Source organism: Xyrauchen texanus, chromosome 47 (genome assembly GCF_025860055.1).
Source record: "Xyrauchen texanus isolate HMW12.3.18 chromosome 47, RBS_HiC_50CHRs, whole genome shotgun sequence".
Taxonomy (NCBI): domain Eukaryota; kingdom Metazoa; phylum Chordata; class Actinopteri; order Cypriniformes; family Catostomidae; genus Xyrauchen; species Xyrauchen texanus.
Window position 1 is genome coordinate 21692792 of NC_068322.1, and position 23199 is coordinate 21715990.

The following is a 23199-nucleotide window of genomic DNA, read 5'->3' on the forward strand; positions in this document are numbered from 1 at the left end:
GAATTATTACTTTGATTAAAATACACAGTACGGAGTTATCTTTATTTGGAGACCTTTTTCAGCGGTTTATACATATCACATGATTGCAAGTTTAATCTATTATTGCTTTCTTGTTGCATGGAAGTGTTGGCATGCAACAAATGCCACGTGACCATGTAAATGACATCATTTTACATGAATTTGAATGGTAAATGAATGGCTTACTGGTTATACAAAGAATTCCCACTGCAGCAATAGATAATATGTATTCCTACATGTGGAAAAAGGCCAGTGGCCCATAAAACTATAAATAGAGTTCATTAAAAGTGATAAGGATGTGGTTATGAGTTAAGTGGATAGGGACTGAAACTACTGTGTGACTAAAGAAAAATAGCAAGCTGACCAAACACTGTAGGGTGCTCAGTAGGACAGGAAACTATTGGCCAAGTTCTGACCATTTATGGACAATGGAAGTGCAAGGAAATACAGTTCTGTAAAAAAAACTAATACAAACCCACAAATCCTCCTTTAGATTCTTTATTGATCCAATAAATGCAATATAAATAGTTCACTTTCTTCAAGAGAGACAATTAGGCTTGTTGATATGCTCTACAATCTCAAAGAACAAGGTGCTTGAAACAAGTTAATACAGTCTAGTACAAATAAATAAATATATAGAATATATTAAAAAATAAGGTTCAAGTATCAGAAGCAATTAAATGCATTACTGTTAAGAGCCAATATACAACATTGCACCTAATCATGTGATAAATAGAAATGTTTTACAAAGCATAATAACATTTACATGTGTATTTAATCCCTTGCTTTTTCTGTCATTCTGGGCGAGTGTTACTAGTTAAATCCGGTACACTTAAAAAAATAATAATAAAATAGATAGTTTCACTCCTATTCTATATGTTACTGAAAATCTCTTAGGAATACAAACTGTAGACATTGTGGTTTACAAGGGTAACCGTATCTCTACACCCAATATCAAATACTATAATCTCTTGATCAAGCAGCAAGACGATGCACGATATGACGTGCCAACTAAAATCTTTACATTTAATTAAGAATACAAATACATTGAAATGTTTAAAATCTCATATTATATGTAAAAGGCAGCACTGGCCTGATTTCTCAAGCACAAGGCACTCTAGGGATTTAATAAATGAATAGTGTAAAAAAAGGTAATCTCATCTCCACCGCATGGAATATAAACAAGTATAAACACTTTCACTTCGTCCATCCAAAAACACATAAAACACCCTGCTTTTACAACCTTATATACTGACCTTGTCATTAGTCTTCAAAACAAACATTACATAAATAACACACTCGCAATCCATATATGCAACACAAGATGATTCTGCAACTGAAATCAAAAACATGAGAACTTTAAAACAGCCTTCAAAACTGCCAGCAGCATTCAAAATAGGCAAGATTCTTTACTGCCCTCAGAAATTAAGACAAATACATGCAAATTGTCTATGTGCAATTGTAATGTGCCAATCATTTGCGGCATGTATTTTAAAGAGTGCGCAGAATAGACATGAATCTGCCTGGAAATAACAGCAGGTGATCTTTGGTGTCTTTTAGCATCTGGCTTCAAAGCTCAGGAGCACATCCTTACCGAATCAGTGTTAAAAACTGTCTGAGACCAGAATAAAATGAAGTTGTATCCGGTTACGTAAAAAGGGAAATGGTGTCCAAGAATGTGGGGGTAGTTGAAAATATGATTTAGCTGAACATTTAATCCCTGCCGCTGGGCTCCGATTTCCTTTCATACACAACAAATATGAACAGCGTAACTCCATACTTGAACAAACCACACTACACATACATTCATTACAAACTCATAAAGGATCAACAGAAAAGCACAGGTGGCACTCAGTGTCCTTTTTTTGGACTCCTCTGTAAGAGGAAAGAGTAAGCAGCTTGGCAGGAAATGCTTCTGTGCGGAGTAAAGCAATACAGCCGAATATCTCACAGGCAGAGCTGGGGGGCTTCATGGCGCTCCATGGAGCATTTCTTCAGGTTCTGTTGGAAAAGAACATGGAGCGTTTGGTTAATGATAGTTGGAGTTGATAAGGTAACTCTAGCTAGCAGGAAAGCAGGCAATTACAAGTTTTCCTCAGGAAATTGATAGAATATCTAACAGATAATTCAACATCTGCATGCTTGTGGTAACTGGGGGGCCTACGTTAAAAATGGTCCCCGCAGAACTCCAAAGAACTTAAGTTGTATGTGTACCCCAAGTTTCTTAAAGGAGATGTGTGAAAAAAAAAAAAAAAAAGTAAACATTAAAATAAAAGCAAAAGATCAATCTTGGGATTTAAAGAATCAATATCAGGATCTTTCCAATGAAGATTGCAGTTAAAAGAAAAAATTTAATAATTCACCATTCTAATGAGCTATTCTGCAGTACTAATTAACTAATCTAAGAAACAATATTTATTAGAGTTGAGCATCTAGAAGTGTTGCCTCTGAAAGAGCAGCACTAACACCACTTGACAGAGAGTGACCATTTAAAGACCAAATGACAAAAGGGAGGAACTAATCTAGTTATGGCTTAAGTTATTCAAATAAAATGTAGTATAACTGCACTAAAGCTAGTATTTGTGTATACCTTCAGCAGTTCCACATTTAAAGGAGCCATATTAAACCTTTTGTAGTATTTGTCACATCTTTTCCCTGAAGTCCGCTTAAATTATAAATGGTCTCTTGCACAAAGAAGCAATTTTATTATGATTGTCTTCAACCTCAGATTTAAAATCCCATTTTTTTCTACTTAACATTTAAGACTTCATTGTAAATGACCTTTGCTATGATTGGTTGACCTCTGCATAGTAGTGTACTTCACAACATTGTTCATCAGTGTAAGGCAAGTTCTGGATGACTAAAAAGGCATGGATATGTAAATGTGGGCGGTCATATGATAATGAGCTCACGGTTGGGATGTCATAATCATAAAGATTTATGATTGGCCCATTTTTGCAGCTTACTTTCAATAAATGGTCTAATTGGACCATTTAGTTTTATTTCAAAAGCAAGCAAGAAAAATCCTGCTTTCTATGATATATCCCCTTTAAAGGTGTCAAATGTATAAAGGTCAGGCAAGATGGGCAAGTATGCGAGGTAAGTGTTTGTAAAAGATAAGACAGGAAAGTAAAGAGGAAATACATACAGAAGAGCTTCACTAAGTCAGTGCTGTATTCATCTTAATATGCTAAAGGAACAAGGAGAAATGAAAATGTGAATGGGCGGAGCGTGCACTGATTAGTATGTTGACTATATGGTTGTGAGAGTGGAGATATGACACAGGTATCAGAAACGTGTACAGAAACTTTGACTCACCTGTGTGGACAGGGCAAGAGTGGCGTGTGAAGTTGAGCAAAGGGTGAGCGGAGTTGGTGTCAGTTCTCTGATGATTGGTTCATCCAGACCCTCGATACGAGGCTTCTTATTGGGTTCAGGACTGGTGAGAGGAGTCACACTGTTTCTTCTGATCAGCATGCTCGGGCATCTCTTTACCTCCTAAAAAAAATGAAAGAAGGTTAAACATAGATCAGACCCTGAAATGGTACAGATTGTGTATAAATTACACAAGTGTGTTGGTTTTTATTTACCTCTGGTCTGTCCCGGTGTGTGTTCACTGCCTCTACATTCAAAGAGATCGATTCCACTTTGCATCCTGCCACCAAAATAACAAAATCTCACAGTTTAATCCCATAATATTTGCTGATATCGTTTGGATTATGTTTGTAAGGACTAAAGCCCAAAGGATACTTCAGTTTTGATGTGAAAACTTAGCAGCTCCATACAATCAAAAGCTCAGCATTTCATAGAATACTCCATTTGACTGTTCACATACACAGGCGGTTGGCGCTCCAAGATATTGGACTATTTCCCTTTAGGAGTTTAGACCCATAAAGATGTATTTATATTACATCAGAATCAAGATATACAAATGCTTGCACGCACGCACACCTTCATGAAAGCAACTGCTCAACTGTGAGTGTTGCCACCTTGTTGACTCACTAGCTCGTGCATATAATTTCAGGCACATGAGCATACTGCACGTTCAGAGTACAGAATCGTACCCTACACAGTCAGTGTTAATGAGGACATTTTCGACATCTAACAGAAGTATAATGTGGACTTTAATAGGACGTGTCTACAAGGGAACCAAATAAATCCTACACCTGCCCCTTAATCGAACCCCAATTTTAACCCTACCCATAAACCGAACACTTACCTTAACTTAACATTAAATGAGACTCTTGTGGGAATTTCCCAACATGACAGTTCCCTTCTATACATGACCAGAGAAATATATAAAAGCTCTTACCATAAGCCACTGGGGTCAGCTTCAGCACTGTATGAAGTGGACATTTCAGGTATGACATCTCATCTACCAACAGGAAATAAGTTGTAAGGTTAGAGTGCTATTAAAGGGTGGAAATGTGTATGAAAATGCCCAGTTTATGGGGAACGGAAAGGGTTTGTTTGCACAAAAAAGAAAATTCTGTCATAGTTTACGCACCATTGTGGAAGGGTAATAAACCGAATCAATAATTACAGAGGTTTCATTTGCGGGAAAAAATAAATATATATATATATATATATATATATATATTAAAATCTCACCTGCACTCTTGTCCAGGAAGTAGGCAAGAAGACAGCGCATCACAGCCTGGTGACAGATTACCAGAACATTCTTCTGTCTCTCCAGTTCCATGATGAGAGGTTCCACACGCTGCACCAAGTCCTGATATGACTAGAGTAAGACAGAGGCACTTTGTAAAGGACACTTCGATGGTGCTGGTCATAGTCAAACAAAGGCGTTTCAACTGTTCATACCTCTCCAGAGGGGTAACGGTAGTAGTATTTGTCTTGATCTCTCAGAGAATACTCTTCTGGAAACCTCTCCCTGAATTCTTCATAGGTCATCTCCTCACACACACCCTGTAGATGGCATACAAAAGGTGTTAAGGAGACAGAAAATATAGTACATTTGCAGAGAAACCAATCCAGAGAAGCACGCTGGAGAACTTACAGCATCAATTTCATTCAGGGCCTTCCACTGCTCATATGGCACATTGAGGGCCTCGGCGGTTTGGATACTGCGACGCAGCTGGCTGGTCCAAACTTTCAAGTCCTTCAAGTTTTGCTCCTCCACGAACTTTGCAAGAGCTCCTGCAAACTACAGAGCAGGACAATTTGTTATTCTGGAGAGTTTGGACAGGAGTAATTTAGTAACCTTGGCTAGCACAAACTGTTTCGAGTTTTACAAATACTCTCAATTGAGCTTCTTGGCAAAACAAGCCCGTTTGTGATGGCTTGCAATGGAATATGTCATTTAAATGGCAGGCAACGGCCTTTAAAAGAGAAGCATCACCACACAGATTTGCAAAAAAAACAGATGGTCCCACTCCAAACTCACACCATTGGTTGAGCCAATGTTTCAATGTCAGGCTGGTCAAAATTTCCAAAGAGACAGAGCCAGTGTTTACACTTTTGGGGGGGAACCAACCTACTAAATGCTTACTTACAGTTGTCATTGTATATTAAGCAAGGATGTGACTGTTTTTATTATAATAGAAAGTAATTACACACGTCGCCTTTATAAAGCTACTTCCTGACATCACAAGATGAACCAATTGTTTGGTGAAATTACTTTCCAAGATGTAAGATCCTAGTACCTTTCGTCCACGTGTAGACAGGCCAGAATCTCCACCAAGACGGCCCTGAAGGTTATGCTGGCTCTCGCCATGACGACACAAGTAGATGGACCTTGGCTGCACATGTATGTTCATCAGGTAGTAGACAATCCGACTTTGGATATGGTCCTGAATCTGGTTCACCAGGAATCTGCGACCAACGTCAATCACTTTGATGAAGGACAAATATCTGTGAAGATACACAAGGGAAAATGATTCATGTGTAATATTACATAAAGTGCGTTCAGAAAGAATTCAGACCCCTTTTTTCTCATTTGGTTGTTTCAGCCTTATGCGAAAATGCTTTAAATTATAGATTTTTTATTTTTTCACATCAATCTACACTTCATACTCCATAATGACATGCAAAAAACAGATTCCAACCCCTGCCTCTGAAAAACACCCCCACAGCATGATGCTACCACCACCATGCTTCACCGTTGGGATGGTATTGTGCAGGTGATGAGTGGTGCCAGATTTCCTCCAGACATGTTGTTTGGAATTGAGGACAAACGGTTCAGTCTTCATTTCATCAGACCAGAGAATCTTGTTTCTCGCAGTCTGAGAGTCCCTTAGGTGCTTTTGTGAAAATTCCAAGTGGGCGTTCATGCATCTTGCATGAAGGAGAAGCTTCTGTCTGGTCACTCTGCCATAAAGCACGGATCGGTGAAGTGTTTCAGTGATTGTTGTCCTTCTGCAAGTTTCTCCCATCTCCACACATGATCTCTGGAGATCAACCAGAGTGACCATAAGGTCCTGGGTCTCCTCTCTTACCAAAGCCCTTCTCCCCTGATTGCTCAGTTTGGCCATGCGGCCAGTCCTAAGAAGAGTCCTGGTTGTTCCAAACTTCTTCCATTCAAGAATTATGGAGGCCACTGTGCTCTTAGGAATCTACAATGCAGCCTAAATTTTTTTGTAGCCACCCCCAGATCTGTGCCTCAACACAATCTTGTCGCTGAGGTCTGCAGGCAGCTCATTTGAACTCATGGCTTTGTTTTTGCCCTGATTTGCATTTTCAGCAGTGAGACCTTATATAGACAGGTCTCACAACCATATAATGTCCAATCAATGGAATTTGTTGGATCAAAGTGTAGAAACATCTCAAAGATGATTCAGAGAAATGGTATGCACCTGAGCTAAATTTAAGTGTCATAGCAAAGGGTCTGAATACTTATGTCAATGTGATATTTCAATATTTTCTTTTAATACTTCAATATTTTCTTTAATACATTTGTAAAGCTATCAAAAATATATATTTTTAAATTTGTTATTATGGGGTATGGAGTGGAGATTGATGTGAACATTTTTTATAATTTAAACCATTTTAGCATTAGTCTGAAACATAACAAAATGTGAAAAAATGAAATCATTCTGAATGCACTGTATAATACATATATATATAATGTGAATTTTTATACATGTATGGCTTTTTTGTACCTGTCATATTGGTCAGGGTCAAGAGGCTGATACTTTACTCTGTAGCATTCAATTCTTTTCTTGAAGTCATCCATGGCATCTGTCTTGTTGCAGTCTTGGTAGTCAGGGCATGACACTTTCACTTCCTGTTCAAGGATGAAAATAATCTTCAGAAGACTTGAAGCCATTATCATCAGGATCATGACGATCAAACAACTTCTTGATTTTTATAAGTTATGACTTACCAAGATATTACAGGCGATTACATTTGGGTCATCACAAACTGACTCAATAAAGAAGACCTGCAAAAAAAAAAAAAAAAAAAGGCAACTTTGTATTTGTGGTCTTCATCAACTATGTTGTTTCAATCCAAGGATGTTTTGAGAAAATTTTAGCACATCAAAATAAAGCTGATGGAAATGCAAATCAGTGCTAAAATTTCACAAGTGTCGACATCCGTTTAACTCTACTGCATAAACTATGTCGATACTTCAAATTTCGTGAAAAACTGGTTCGGAAACACCTTTTGTTGAGATAATTGGCATTGATGCAAAAGAGTTTACCCCAATCGTTAGCCTGTGTTAATTATGACTACAAGGTATACATCTTTGAAAGCCAATTTATTTTACGTGAAGCATTACTTGCACTGTTATGGATTGATCTTAACGGCATACCTCCACAGATCTGATGCTGCAAACACATCTGCATCATGACTCTTCCAGGAGTGCCAAATGTATCATATGCAAACCCTGATATTACACCACTTCAATGTTTCTTTAATAACTGTGCACACAGCATATACACGTTGATGGATCAACTTATACTAAGACTGGAAGTTTCCCCCACTACTTGCTGCAGGTTGCCAGCTTGAACAGTGTCACAACGATCCGCTTTCGAGTCAGAACCGGTGGAATCCTGCGATAGGCTCAACATCAGGAGGACCAATATTACGGTCCAATCAGAAGGGCAGCTGCTCCTTTTTGATTGCATTTTTTTGTGAAATTATAATGACAGTAAGCTGATTAATTTAAATGAATTGTCTCAATACTCTCCCCATTTTACCAAAACTTCAGAGAGGACAAAATTAGGGACATCTGGGAGGCAAAAGGTACACAATTAGCGATAAACACTAATTTCTGTATGGAAACGGCTTAAGGGAAGATTTATTTAGCAATAATCCAAAAGTTATGCAACGTCATCATGCACACCATTTAATCATCGCTAAAATGTCATTTGGATGGAATCAGGCAGAAGACGGCAAATTTCGCAAATTATGTTTTTACGCATTTTCACTTTGTCGATAACAAAATAGCATGAAAAGTGGATGGAAACTAGGCTACTGTGATTTTCATCAAAAGTAATCAAGATAATATGACTGACCTTGAAGCCATTTTCAGCACCAAACTCCAGGATCATGTCCCGACGCTCTCTTGTAGTGTTTGTGGCATCAAAAACCTGCGGAAAGATAAAACGGTGATGCTCTGCATTTCTCTGCAATGGTTTAAGTCTCCCACACAATGTCTAGTTGTTTAAACCAGATACTTACAGCCACTTGGCCTTCCTCTTCAGTAAGGTAAATCTTGACATCTCTCAGAGCGGCCAAGGCACACTGACTGAGGACAAAAAATTATTGATTACTCCATATATATATATCTCAATAGTAATTGCATGTTATGACACTGTGTAGTATGAACACACAACTCACTGTCTGATTTTAATGGCATCCTCATTGTCCGATTTGAAGAAATCGAAGGAGCTGTAGTGTTTCACCGCTTCTCTGCGATACTCGCCAACATTAAAGACTAGAAATACCCACATGCAACAAAGTGTAAATCAACCTTCTTGCAAAAAGTAGTGGTGTCTAGGCAAAAATTTAAAAATGGCATTCATTTACTTTATCATTTTAAATGAAATAATTTATTTTAAATAAAAGCCCAGTCTCACACCACTGCCCCACTCTAACACACACCTTTCGGAAACAAAAGTCTAGGAAAGCTTTAGGCCCAGACGGTGTTTAACCTGCCTGTCTGAAAGTCTGTGCTGACTAACTGGCCCCCATCTTCAATAGATCACTGGAGCAGTGTGAAGTTCCCTGCTGCTTCAAACGCTACACCATCATTCCGGCCCCAAAAAAAAACCCAAATCACAGGACTTACAGACCTGTTGCCCTCCTGTCTGTGTTCATGAAATCGTTTGGGAGACTTGTTTTGGCCTACCTGAAGGATATCACTGGACTCACTTCAATTTGCTTACGGAGCAAACAGGTCTGTGGATGATGCTGTCAATATATGACTGCATTATATCCTGCAACACCTTGACAGACCTGGGACTTATGCAAGGATCCTATGTGTGGACTTCAGTTCAGCCTTCAACACCATCATGCCTGATCTTCTCTCAAACTCACCCAGCTTTCCTTGCCTTCCCAAATCGGTCACTGGATCACCTGCTTTCTGACAGATAGTGAGACTGGAAAAACTCATATCCAGGACCCTCACTATAAGCATTGGTGCTCCAAAGGAATGCATTCTCTCTCCACTGCTCTTCTCCCTGTACACAAAAGACTGCACTGCAAAGGACCCCACTGTCAAGCTCCTGAAGTTTGACCATGGTGTTGTCTGCATCGGTCTCATCCGCGATGATGACGAGTCTGCAAACATACAGGAGGTTGATCAGCTGGCTTTCTGGTGTGGTCACAACAACCTTAAGCTGAACACGCTCAAAAGAGTGGAGATGATAGTGGACTTCAGGAGAAATCCCCCAGCAAATCGCCCCCCTCACCTTCCTGAACAGCACTGTGGCAGCATTGGAGTCATTCAGGTTCCTGGGCTCTACCATCTCTCAGGAGCTGAAGTGGGACACCAACATAGACTTCATTGTGAAGGCTCAGAGGTTGTACTTCATTCACCAGCTGAGGAAGTTCTCCCTGCCACAGGAGCTGCTGACGCTGTTCTACTCAGCCATCATGGAGTCTGTCCTGTGTACATCTATAACTGTCTGGTTTGGTTCAGCCACCAAATTCAACAACAGTAACGCCTTTCAAAACAGTCAGAAATCTAGGGGTAACCATCTAAAAACAAACTCAATTTCACAGACCACATCTCAAAGACAACATGATAATGTAGATTCACACTCTACAATATCAGGAAGAGAGAAGACCCTTCCACTGAACATGCCGCACAACTTGTTGTTCGGTCACTTGTCATAACTAGACTGCACTACTGCAACGCTCTTATTGCAGGCCTCCCTGCATGTACAATTAGACCCCTGCAAATGATGTTTTCCTCTTTGGTAAGTCGCTTTGGATAAAAGCATCTGCCAAATGAATAAATGTAAATCAGAGAGAAAGAAACTACAATGGACGGTGAGGAATGCTGAGAGGATTATTGGTGCCCCCCTGCCACCCTCAAAAACCTATACGTCTCCAGAGTGCAGAAACGTGCAGGTAGAATCACTCTGGACCCCACACACCCTGCCCACTCCCTCTTTGAACTGTTGCCCTGTGGCCTGCTCTATGGAGCACTGAGCACCAGGACATTCAGGCACAATAACAGTTTTATCCTCATAGGCCATTTTCCTCAGGAACAAATAAACTGCCTCAGGACTCCCCCGAAGTGCAATAATGTAAATACATATCTCATGTACATATGTAAATTCACATATTTAATTAAATAACTGTACATACCCCTACCTTGCACATACATTACCACTTGCACATGCAAATAAAGCTCATTCTGATCATTTGTTTATCAAATCATTTATTAAAATAATTTATTTTGAATGCATTTAAATTATTTGTTTTGGTCCATTATTGTTGTAATTTTTAACACCAATAAATACATTGTTAAAAAAAATAAAAAAATAAAAATAATATACAAATATAAATACAGTAAATTTAAACTTCGTTTAAAGAAACACCATTGATTTTGTACCTTTTGTGGGAATACCAATCCAGTTGAGGTACCGTGTCAGTTTTCTTGAGATGTAGGTTTTTCCCCGAGCAGGAAGCCCAACCATCACGAACACAGTAGGAGGATTTGCCAGGTGGGGGCCTCCACTTGCTGAAATGTAAAAAAAGGATATGCATCACACAAACTTTAAGCTAAAAATGTGTATTAACAGAATCACAAGATGTCATCAGCATATATTTTATGTGATATTCGGGCACATGTCCCAGAAAGCATTTCTTTGTTTACATGTGTAACTGCTGTCCTTCCAAACGCAGGACACCTAACATGTAGAATCAGGACACTGTCTGTATATGTATATATATATAGCCTTTAAGTGTGCATCATCAAGTTTCACTGTGGTAGAAAGACCCCCCCCAATTCTCACTTTCACTCGTTCTTCACCTGGGAAGTCCGCAGGGGTGGAGCTAGGGGGTGGCCAGGGCCACCATGGACCGAAGCCTGGCCACCCCACACGCAATTGCCGTTTTGGTCATTTTTTGTCTTGGGCACAATTTTAGAGGTGGAACCAAATCGATGTTCAACCACAACACACAGGAGACTTAACATGTGTGCATACCAAAGGTCGATGCACCCCTCCGTCCTGGGCATCACTGTATCCACACGCCTCTGCTTTCTACACCAACAACCACTATCGCCGCCCGACAATACGAAAATGCATGTGCCGCCACAGATGGGTCGCTGGCACCTGACCGGCCACCCCTGTGAAAAACTCCTGGCTCAGTCACTGGAAGTCAGTCCACAAATTTCCCCACCCAGCCGTGAACCAGGTCATGTGCACACAGATGCAATTTCAAAACTCAACATTTACTGCAGTAAAATGCACATTCCACACCGCTGCCAGGGTTGGACACCGATAAGTCAAGCTTTCTCATACACACACAGACAGTTAAATCTAATACAAAGTAAATGTTTGTGTGCATGTGTAGCATTTTTTCCCCAAGTTGCCACATAATATTTTCATTGTCAATTATGCTTGGCAAGTCTGAACACTTCACAACCATTTCTGATATTTTTATTATGTTTTTAATTAATCATGTTAGTTAAGGAAGCAATCCATTTTAGAGAAAGCACGAGTAGGCATCAGTTTTTCTCTATGAATTACTGATGTAAATTGGCAGGTGGCCATGTGAATTTACAATGTGAGCCAGCACAGTCATGCTTAATCCTTAAAGAACATCCTTAAGAAGATCCTAAATGGAAACATACAACCTTAACCTCCGTTCAGTCAGCAGAGACAGACAGTGATCTCATTAGACTGGCGTGGTACAACACATTCTGAGATGATATTCTTCTCATCCAGTTTTACAGAGTGGTTATCTGAGTTACAGTAGACTTTGTCAGTTTAAACCAGTCTGGCCATTCTCTGTTGACCTCTCTCATCAACAAGACATTTCCATCCACAGAACTGCCCCTCACTGGATGTTTTTGGCAGCATTCTGAGTAAATTCTAGAGACTGTTGTGTGTGTAAATCCCAGGAAATCAGCAGTTACAGAAATAATCAAACCAGCCCATCTGGCACCAACAATCATCCATGTGATTATTTAATCAGCCAATCGTGTGACAGCAGATGCACATCAGGAGCTTCAGTTAATGTTCACATAAACCATGAGAATGGGGGAAAAAAGTGATCTCTGCGATGTGGCGCGTGGCATGATTGTTGGTGCCTGATTGACTGGTTTGAGTATTTCTGTAACTGCTGATCTGCTGGGATTTTCACACACAACGGTCTCTAGAATTTACTCAGAATGGTGCCAAAAACATCCAGTGAGTGGCAGTTCTGCAGATGGAAACAGCATGTTGATAAGGTCAACAGAGAATGGCCAGACTGTTTCGAACCGACAAAGTCTTCTGTAACTCAGATAACCACTCTGTACAATTGTGGTGAGAAAAACAACATCTCAATTGTGGCTGATATACATACATAAACTTATATTGAGTCATTTGATTTTAATATTCAATTAATTTGACTATTACAGTTGAAGTCAGAAGTTACATACACCTTAGCCAAATACATTTAAACTCAGTTTCCCCACAATTCCAGACATTTAATCATAGAAAACATTCCCTGTCTTAGGCAAGTTAAGATCACTACTTGTCAGAATAATAGTAGAGAGAATTATTTATTTCAGCTTTTATTACTTTCATCACATACCCATTGGTTCAGAAATTTACATACAATTTGTTAGTATTTGGTAGCATTGCTTTTAAATTGTTTAACTTGGGTCAAATGTTTTGGGTAGCCTCCCACAAGCTTCTCAAAATAAGCTGCTGGAATTTTGTCCCATTCCTCCAGACAGAACTGGTATAACAGAGTCAGATTTGCAGGCCTACTTGCTCACACATGCTTTTCATCGGATTGAGGTCAGGGCTTTGTAATGGCCACTCCAATACCTTTATGTTGTTGTCCTTAAGCCATTTTTCCACAACTTTTGAGGTATGCTTGGGGTCACTGTCCATTTGTGACGAGCTTTAACTTCCAGGCTGAAATCTTGAGATGTAACTTCAATGTATCCACATAATTTTCCATTTAATTTTTTTTCCAATAATCTATTTTGTGAAGTGCACCAGTCCCTCCTGCAGCAAAGCACCCTCACAACATGATGCTGCCACACCATGCTTGGGATGGTGTTCTTTGGCTTGCAATCCTCACCCTTTTTCCTCCAAATATAATGATGGTCATTATGGCCAAACAGTTCCAATTTTGTTACATCAGAACAGAGGACATTTCTTAAAAAGTAAGATCTTTGTCCCCATGTGCACTAACAAACTGTAGTCTGGCTTTTAATAGCAGTTTGGAGCAGTGGCTTCTTCCTTGCCAAGCAGCCTTTCAGGTTATATCAATATAGGACTCGATTAACTGTGGATATAGATACTTGTCTACCTGTTTCTTCCAGCATCTTCACAAGGTCCTTTGCTGTTGATCTAGGATTGATTTGCACTTTTCACACCAAACTACATTCATCACTAGGATACAGAATGAGTCTCCTTCCTGAATGGTATGATGGCTGCATGGTCCCATGGGGTTTATACTTGCCATGGCTCCAAACTAAAGAAAATGACCAATATTGGCTCCTAAACTGAAACATTAAGGAGACAAATGACTGTTTTTAGTTGCCAAATCACAGAATTACTCAATTTAGATTGCTGTTCAGAAATATATATGCAGTATATAAGTTGTTTTACAATATTGCCCTCGTCTTTTACTGTTACCAGATGGCCCAGACACAGAGACTACAAGAGTGAAAATTGAATGAAATCCATGTGGTTTATTGTGCTACTCCAATCGCAATCAATAATTACAATAATCAAGTGGTACACAATACAGGACTTTTAATTATAAATAAGCCCGAAATACACACACAACCCTTATTTTGAAATGTCTGCACTCCCAGATGTGAGATCACTGACAGCTGAGAAAGTGAATCTGATTCAAACTGCTAACCTGAGCTCCTGAGTTGAAATCCTCAGTTCTTTTCGGGTGATTCGTGAAAAAGATCCGGTTCAAAAAGAGTCATATGGTCACGACTCTCTCAAGCTGGATTTGTTGTTGTTGTTGTTGTTGTTGTTGTTGTGTGCAGCGAGCTCATAAATCACAACAGAAAGGATGAAAAGTGGCACAAGACACACTGGTGCTCTAAAGATGTATTCAATATCTCAAAATATGATATATGATGAAACCGCATATGAACACACACAACCCAACTGTCGTCAATGGCGACTAGATTTTAAAATTATAGCCGCAAAAAAATATTTTTGGTCACAATCCCTGCTTGCGTACTACTCTTTGAATGGATGAATGTGGAACAAAGGATGAACCAGACAATTTTTTTTTCTGAGGTCTTGGCTGATTTCTTTCGATTTTCACATGATGTCAAACAAAGAGGCACTGCGTTTTAAGGTAGGTCTTAAAATACATCCACAGGTACACCTCTAATTGACTCCAATCAGCCTATCAGAAGCTAAATTAGGCTTGACATAATTTTTTGGAATTTTCCAAGCTGCTTAAAAGCACAATTAACTTAGTGCATGTAAACTGCTGACCCACATTAATTGTGATAGTCAATTAAAAGTGAAACAATCAGTCTGTAAACAATTGTTGGAAAAATTACTCATGTCATGTACACAGTAGATGTCCTAAACGACTTGCCAAAACTATAGTTTGAGAATATGAAATCTGTGAGTGGTTCTACTAGTTTTAATGACTTCAAAAAGTCCATGTAAACTTCTGACTTCAACTGTATATCGTATATCACAATAGGTTAAATTGAAGATTGGGAAAATTCTCTTTTCTTTTGGATTGGGATCCGGTCTCTATAAGCACAACAAACTTTCCATTTGTGAATATTTATTAATTATACCATTAAATGACACCTTTTTTTGCCCCATTGAAGAATAGGATGAAATCACTGATGCAGCAGATATTAAAAAGCACTTGCGATGATGAGTAATTCCCCCGCATCTGCTACTGTCACGCATGGCTATTTGGGCGTATGTAAATATTATCGACCAATCCAAGTGAGTAACGCAATAGTCCCGCATTCCTCCGTATTCACAACACATTTTAGGGCTTCTCGTGATCAGAGTACAAACGTCTTTACACAGGCGATGCGCATCGGCTGCCATGACAACCGAATCACTTGCCGCTCTTGAGACGGCGCTCTTGTAGTGTTTTACGGTATTTCGAGATCACGCTAAATGATCGAGTTGCCATGGTTACTGATGACCATCACTTATGACTGCAAAGCCGGCACAGTTCAAATTATCTTAAATTTCACTTAATTATATAAGTATACTACACATCCCTGATTTGTTTTTATTATTGATAATATTAACAACAATTATTATAATAATATTAACAATATAGGAGGAAAACTTAGTAGTCTATACGAATAAAAAAATTAAATAAAACGAAATGAAAGAGTGAAAAAGCATGCCCAAAAAAAATTATGTATAAATGACAATATAAACATTTTGCCTATATTTTGAATAGTTACTTACATGCGCGGGGCATTGAAGGTTTATCATCTTTAAAGGGAATCCAGATCTTTTGGATCCTGTTTTGGGTTAGTTCCCTTGGCATTCCTTGAAATTGGAAAATGTCGGAGTTAAAACTGCCTGCTTTGGGAATTCCTAGATTATCGGAAAAAAAACCACTTCAAATGTTCTTCTCTGTAAATTCAACTCTTTAGAAACTAGTTCTTGTTGTATTAAAATGTTCGCTGACTATCAGGAATTCGAAAACACCTCTCTACAAACACTTATGTGCAACAGCGCTTTATATATTGAGCAGCAGCGTGGCGGTGACGCAACAGCAGAGGGGCGTGTCTACACTCGAAGGCGAACATTAGCCACCCTGTGGTCAAATACGAAACACTGCTAATTATAAAATGTATACATAAAAAGCTATTATATTACGTACATCATTTGGATTGATTTATTTTTATTTATAAAATATTTATTTAATACAAATTATTTATTATCGTTCTATTATGTAAGATATTTGCATGCCCTAAATACATATAGGCCTATAGTTTTTCTTCTGAGATGATAAATGAGAATGATGGGCAACAGAAGAGCATTAAATATGTGGGTCACACGTGATGTGGGCATCCCCACACATGCCTACGTGCCGGGAGTCACTCCATCACACGCAGACTGAAAATGCACACATCCATCATCAGTGCTCCATAAAACCCATAAATGAGTAAGCTCCTTATCAAACTATAAATAATTTATTTATTGTTGATTTTTTTTTTTTTTACATTATCTGTAATACAAGCAATACTTAATGCCATAGCTTGGTACATTTGTAAATGAAAATTATATGAGATGTTTAATATTAAGGCGTTACACTTAAAACCATAATTTAATGTGAGAACAAATGCGTTTCATTTGGGACGTATATTAATTTAGGTACCATCGATTTAGGCTAATAGTAATATACAATCGGTCATGATGTACAATTGTTGTTTGACAAATGCCAAAAAAGAAGGAATAAAAGAACTACCGAGATATATATATATATCATATTCAGAAATCTGACCTAAATTATAGATCATGTATTTGAGTAGGCTATGTGTAGGCTATTTAAAAATGTCACTAGTATTTTGGGGGAAAATATCTTACATATGCAAATATATATTAAGTATTTTACTTTTTATATCAGAGAAAACCATACATGAACAGACATTTCATCTGTTTTACATATATTGCCATATGTCAGATTTCTTTATATTTTTGCACTTTTACTGACTCTAACATTATAAGACAATATTTTCCGGCTGAATCCGTGGGTTATTTTCATAATATAGTAAATATACATTGATATCTTATTAAATTTCGCTTTTTGTACTACAAATATGTTGCATACAGAGAGAAAGATGCAACAAAAACATTCGATGAGTAATAAAGAGTGGGGTCATTTAATAAAGTTAATTAATCATTTAATTTAAGTAAGTTTATAAATGGTTATCATGTAAATGTTGATGACTCTTACATCGGCATGTACAGAATGACAACTGAGGGCATGACATCACGGTGCCAACCTCACATAACTCTCTCTCTCTCTCTCTCTCTCTCTCTCTCTCTCTCTCTCTCTCTCTCTCTCTCTCCCTCCCATTGGCCATACACTAGGTAAACTATAATAGAAAATTGCAGTATTAAAAAAATTATGTTGGTTTCTGTTTTCAAAGCTTGATGCCATTTTCTTATGTATATATTTTTCACTCTTTGATGCTTTTATGACTGCAGGGTGAACCTGTTTTCCATCGAGCTGCTGTGTTGACCCCGTTCCAGCAGGCTGTTGGGTTCAGCTCTCAAAGATTTGTTGAGTTGGCTGATATTAGGGGGGGCAGAGTCAACTGAAATGAATATCAGTCTGGCATTTTCAATGTATTGACACAGTAAAAGTAATTAGTTTTATTATTGTTCAAAATAGGGTTAGGAATTTGAACATGCAAGTATTAAACTTCAGTATTACTTCAAGTATTAAAGTGTAGAACTCATCCCACTCAGGGTGACTTACATTGAAGGAGGGACCCGAGACCAATATTGTGACCGGAATCACAGATACTTTTACTTTGGCTTGTTAGGAACAACCCAGAACACCCAAGCAACTGCATAGCAACTCACTAAAATCCACTCCGAACATCTAAGCAACCACATAGCAACGAACTGACAACCATACAAAACACCCTTGTATTTTCCGAGACATCCCAAATTTGGTCAGAAATGACAACAACCCGTATGGTGTATTATTTTAGCTTGAGGGGGACCGCTCCCTACCCCGTTAGATGGCGAAACACCCCATATTCCAGCACCAGAAAAAGTTGGCAACTTGTTATACTTGAGCAAGCACCACTTATATTTCTTCAGAAAATAAACACTTCCCTTTCAAATTCTTTGCAAATTACCTCAGTGATTCAGTAGCTGGTCAAAAAGAGCTTACCTTTCACTCTCATTAAAATTAGAACATACAGACTCAAATGGCAAGAGAGAGCCAGACACCTCCACACAGGACATTATATTACATGCTGGAATTTGGATTACTAACACTGGCATATGTAACATCCTTTTCAATGGCTCTTCATTTAATGAAGAGTGCTGCTAGTTCAGTATTAAAGGGATAATTCACACAAAATTGAACATTCTCTCATCATTTACTCACCCTCATGCCATCCCAGATGTTTATGACTTTCATTCTTCTGCTGAACACCTTTATAGATTTTTAGAAGAACATCTGAGCTCTGCAAATCCATACAGTGCAAGTCTACAGGGTCCAAAAGTTTGAAGCTCCAAAATGCACATAAGGCAAGATAAAAGCTATACATATCACTCTGGTGGTTTAATCCATGTCTTCAGGAATGATATAATAGGTGTGTGTGAGAAACAGATCAATATTGTGGCGATAGGGTCGTGTGTCTGTCTGCGGGAGAGGGAGAGCGGTAAGGTTCGTCACCTGGGCTTTCATTATCATTAACACCTGCCTCTCGTCATAGCGATGGTGGAGGGAGACCTGAAAAGGCTGACAAGGGCATCAGTCGGCAGAAAGAGGAAGCACACAGAGACTCGCTGTGACTATGAATATAAATGTGAATTTAACTTGCCTGTGTGTTTATTTGGCCACAAAGAGCCCTTTTTGATTAAGTTTTGTCTGACACTAAAGGAGTAATACAAATACTCACGTTAACTTTTCCACTGTCTCCTGACTACTCCATTTGCCCTGAAACTATGAAAGTACTCTACCGAGTACAAATATTTAAGTACTTTTTTACTATAAGTTCCCATCCCTTTCCAGTAGGTGGCGATATGCACAAATAATTGCCAAAATCAAAAGTATTTAAAGTAAAAGTGTAGATTTACAGTAAAAAAGGACTTCAATATTGGTCTGTTTCTCAACCACACCTATCATATCACTTCAGAAGACATGGATTTAACCTCTGGAGTCACATGGATTATTTTTTGTTTCCTTTATGTGCTTTTTGGACTTTCAAAGGCCTTGTCACCACTCATTTGCATTGTATGGACCTACAGATCTGAGATATTTTTTAAAAATCGTTGTGCTCTGTAGAAGAAATAAAGTAATATATCTGGGATGGCATGAGGGTGAGTAAATGATGAGAGAAACACTTTCTCCTTTACCAGTTTGTAAAGACAACTATAAGCAAACCATTTATAATTGACTTACTGAAAAGTGTAAACAGTGCAACTCTGGGGCGCTATCAAAACATTGAATATGTTTGTATGAGCATTCCGACCAGACTGTCCCAGCAACATTGTGTCCCACCCTACATTTCATATTATGGAAGTAAAATGGGTTGCCAATATCGTTTTATTTTGCTCAACTTTTGGAAGGATTACACATTGTAAACAAATTTGAACTGTGAAAGATCTGCACTAATATAGCCACTAATAAAACCGTTAGTTTATAATTTACTCAGATGCGTGACGTTTTCATTTAGGCCTTCTCTATTGAGTTCTAAATGTGACTGTGGTGACATTTTTGCAGAAGGATATTATGTGGTTCTTCACATGTATCGCTGCAGTTCTGAGGTGAAATGTACACAGTGTGGTGCTAAAAGCCACACAGGTTAATGCTCTTTTGACTTGAATAAATCAGAAAGTTGGCCTCCCTACACTAAACCTTAAACCTAAACCTGATAGTGTCAGAATATGGTATAATACTGCACTCTGACCCCAGCTTAGCTGGGATATGTGAAAAATAAATAATTTCACCATGTATATGCAGAAATGTATGTATAATGTGTGACAATTGGTCAAATTAAATTAATTAAATTAAATAATGTGATTCTATGAGACCAAGTTTTTTTTATTTTGACCAGTTACCAGCACATGTAATAAATAACACAGTTATTTGTTTCTAGACCCAGACTTTGTGACTTTACCACACCATCTAAAAAATAAATATATAAATAATAATAATAAATAAAATAAATTTTCAAATTTTTTATGAAAATATAAAAAATAATTTTTTTAAAAAAGTGTTCTGGGGTCTTTAAAAACCTGTTGTGGCATTTTATCCTTTAGACTTTCACCATGTTCTGCAGCTTAAATTTTGGGAACAGAAAAATAAAAATGTCCTTAAACTCAATCTTTAGCCCATAATAAGAAATACAGTGCATCCGGAAAGTATTCACAGCGCTTCACTTTTTCCACATTTTGTTATGTTACATTATTCCAAAATGGATTAAATTCATTATTTTCCTCAAAATTCTTCAAACAATAATGACAACGTGAAATCTTTGTTTGAAATCTTTGCAAATGTATAAAAAATAGACAATGAAAAAAAATCCCATGTACATAAGTATTCACAGCCTTTGCTCAATATTTTGTTGAAGCACTTTTGGCACCAATTACAGCCTCAAGTCTTTTTGTGTATGATGCTACAAGCTTGGCACACCTATTTTTGGGCAGTTTCTCCCATTCGTCTTTGCAGGACCTCTCAAGCATCAGTGCACAGCCGTTTTCAGATCTCTCCAGAGATGTTCAATAGGGTTCAAGTCTGGGCTCTGGCTGGGCCACTCAAGGACATTCACAGAGTTGTTCCGTAGCCACTCCTTTGTTATCTTGGCTGTGTGCTTAGGGTTGTTGTCCTGTTGGAAGATGAACCTTCGCCCCAGTTTGAGGTCCAGAGCGCTCTGGAGCAGGTTTTCATGAAGGATGTCTCTGTAATTGCTGCATTCATCTTTCCCTCGATCCTGACTAGTCTCTCAGTTTCTGCCACTGAAAAAAAATCCCCACAACATGTTGCTGCCACCACCATGCTTCACTGTAGGGATGGTATTGGCCAGGTGATGAGCGGTGCCTGGTTTCCTCCAGACATGATGCTTGCCATTCAGGCCAAAGAGTTCAATCTTTGTTTCATCAGAACAGAGAATTTAGTTTCTCATGGTCTGAGAGTCCTTCAGGTGCATTTTGGCAAACTCCAGGTGGGCTGTCATGTGCCTTTTACTGAGGAGTGGCTTCCGTCTGGCCACTCTACCATACAGGCCTGATTGGTGGAGTGCTGCCCCCGATCGCTCAGTTTGGCCGGCCGGCCAGCTCTAGGAAGAGTCCTTGTGGTTCCAAACTTCTTCCATTTATGTGCTCATTGGGACCTTCAATACTGCAGATATTTTTCTGTACCCTTCCCCAGATCTGTGCCTTGATACAATCCTGTCTCGGAGGTCTACAGACAATTCCTTGGACTTCATGGCTTGGTTTGTGCTCTGACATGCACCGTTAACTGTGGGACCTTATATAGACAGGTGTGTGCCTTTCCAAATCATGTCCAATCAACTGAATTTACCACAGGTGTACTCCAATCAAGTTGTAGAAACATCTCAAGGATGATCAGTGGAAACAGGATGAACCTGAGCTCAATTTTAAGTGTCATGGCAAAGGCTGTGAATACTTATGTACATGTGACTTATTTAATTTTTTAATAAATTTGCAAAGATTTCAAACAAACTTCTTTCATGTTGTCATTATGGGGTATTGTTTGTAGAATTTTAAGGAAAATAATGAATTTAATCCATTTTGGAATAAGGCTGTAACAACAAAATGTGGAAAAAGTGAAGCGCTGTGAATACTTTCCGGATGCACTGTATATGGTCTTTTGATGGCTTTTTAAAAACAAGTCAAAAATGACTCATCGGTTTATGGGTGGGTGCAGTTTCTTGGCTCAATGGGACGTTTAAAACATTCTGAAGCAAATACCTACTGTAACAGTAAACAGGTTTGTTGTGATGCACACGTTACTGTGAAGTGTTGACACACAAATGCAAGAGCAGCATTAGACTGACGAAACACAGCGATCCTGACGCTGATTGATCATTCTCAAGGATAACATGTCAAAACCAGGAATAGGCCAGAAAGAACACGAAACACACACACACACACAGAGAAGTGTAGAGCACACACATTAACATACACACACACACAGACACACGTCACTGCTCTGAGAGCAGGTATTGAATAAACTCTTTAATAAACTCTTAAAGGAATAGTTCACCCAAAACTTATTTCAACATTTGCTCACCATCATGTTGTTCCAAACCAGTATGACTTTCTTTCTTTCACTAAAACACAAGAGAAACTTAAAAAAAAATGTTGATGCTGTTTTTTCCCCCCTACAATAAAAGTGGGTAACACTTGCTAAATAGTGAGCATTTTAAATTGTTAAAGTGTTATAAATACTTAATAAACACACAAATTATTTCAAAATGCAGCAATAAATAGACTATGATAGTGTGAGGGATTATGTCACTTTGCAACAGTCTGCTTTGAGTTTATATTCATTACTGTCATTTCTTGACTCACTTGTTTTAACACTATTCTTGATGTCTAATGAATGGATTTACTGTGAGTGCTGTTTCAACTTATCTAGTCATACTTACCTAAAGTCATCTCAAAAACACTTTTCAGGTCTTCATATCATATAATTGAGTCAGATGACTATTAAACCATATTGAAATTTATTTTTGGAGAAATGTACTCTGGTCTGATTAAACAAAAATTGAACTTTTTGGCCATAATTATCATCGTTATATTTGGAGGAAAAAGGGTGTGGCTTGCAAGCCCAAGAACACCATCCCAACTGTGAAGCATGGTG

General features: G+C 38.4%; 1 protein-coding gene across 2 annotated transcripts; it reads right to left on the reverse strand.

Annotated features, from left to right (window-relative positions):
* Positions 1-506: 506 nt before the first annotated feature.
* LOC127639178 (6-phosphofructo-2-kinase/fructose-2,6-bisphosphatase 3-like) lies at positions 507-16323 on the reverse strand. Of its 2 annotated transcripts, none has more exons than XM_052121062.1 (15): positions 16086-16323; positions 11048-11176; positions 8824-8920; positions 8665-8731; positions 8499-8573; positions 7364-7420; positions 7140-7264; positions 5685-5892; positions 5039-5185; positions 4843-4947; positions 4630-4759; positions 4331-4393; positions 3609-3673; positions 3337-3516; positions 507-2019 (listed from the first exon to the last, which is right to left on the reverse strand). In XM_052121062.1, exons 1-15 carry the CDS (start codon positions 16165-16167, stop codon positions 1966-1968), a joined length of 1584 nt encoding a protein of 527 aa, XP_051977022.1. In that variant the 5' UTR covers positions 16168-16323; the 3' UTR covers positions 507-1965. The 2 variants fall into 2 exon arrangements, with proteins under 2 accessions (XP_051977022.1, XP_051977023.1); XM_052121063.1 differs by lacking the exon at positions 16086-16323 and adding an exon at positions 9897-9963 and having other exon boundaries at positions 8824-9765.
* Between the last annotated feature and the right edge of the window lie 6876 nt (positions 16324-23199).

Coding starts and splice junctions, on each gene's coding strand:
- LOC127639178 (XM_052121062.1), bottom strand. CDS start 16,167: ATGCCAAGGGAACTAACCCAAAACAGGATCCAAAAGATCTGGATTCCC. Junction 3,517..3,608: donor CACACCGGGACAGACCAGAG/GTAAATAAAAAC, acceptor CATTTTTTTTAG/GAGGTAAAGAGATGCCCGAG. Junction 2,020..3,336: donor CTCTTGCCCTGTCCACACAG/GTGAGTCAAAGT, acceptor CTTTTCCAACAG/AACCTGAAGAAATGCTCCAT.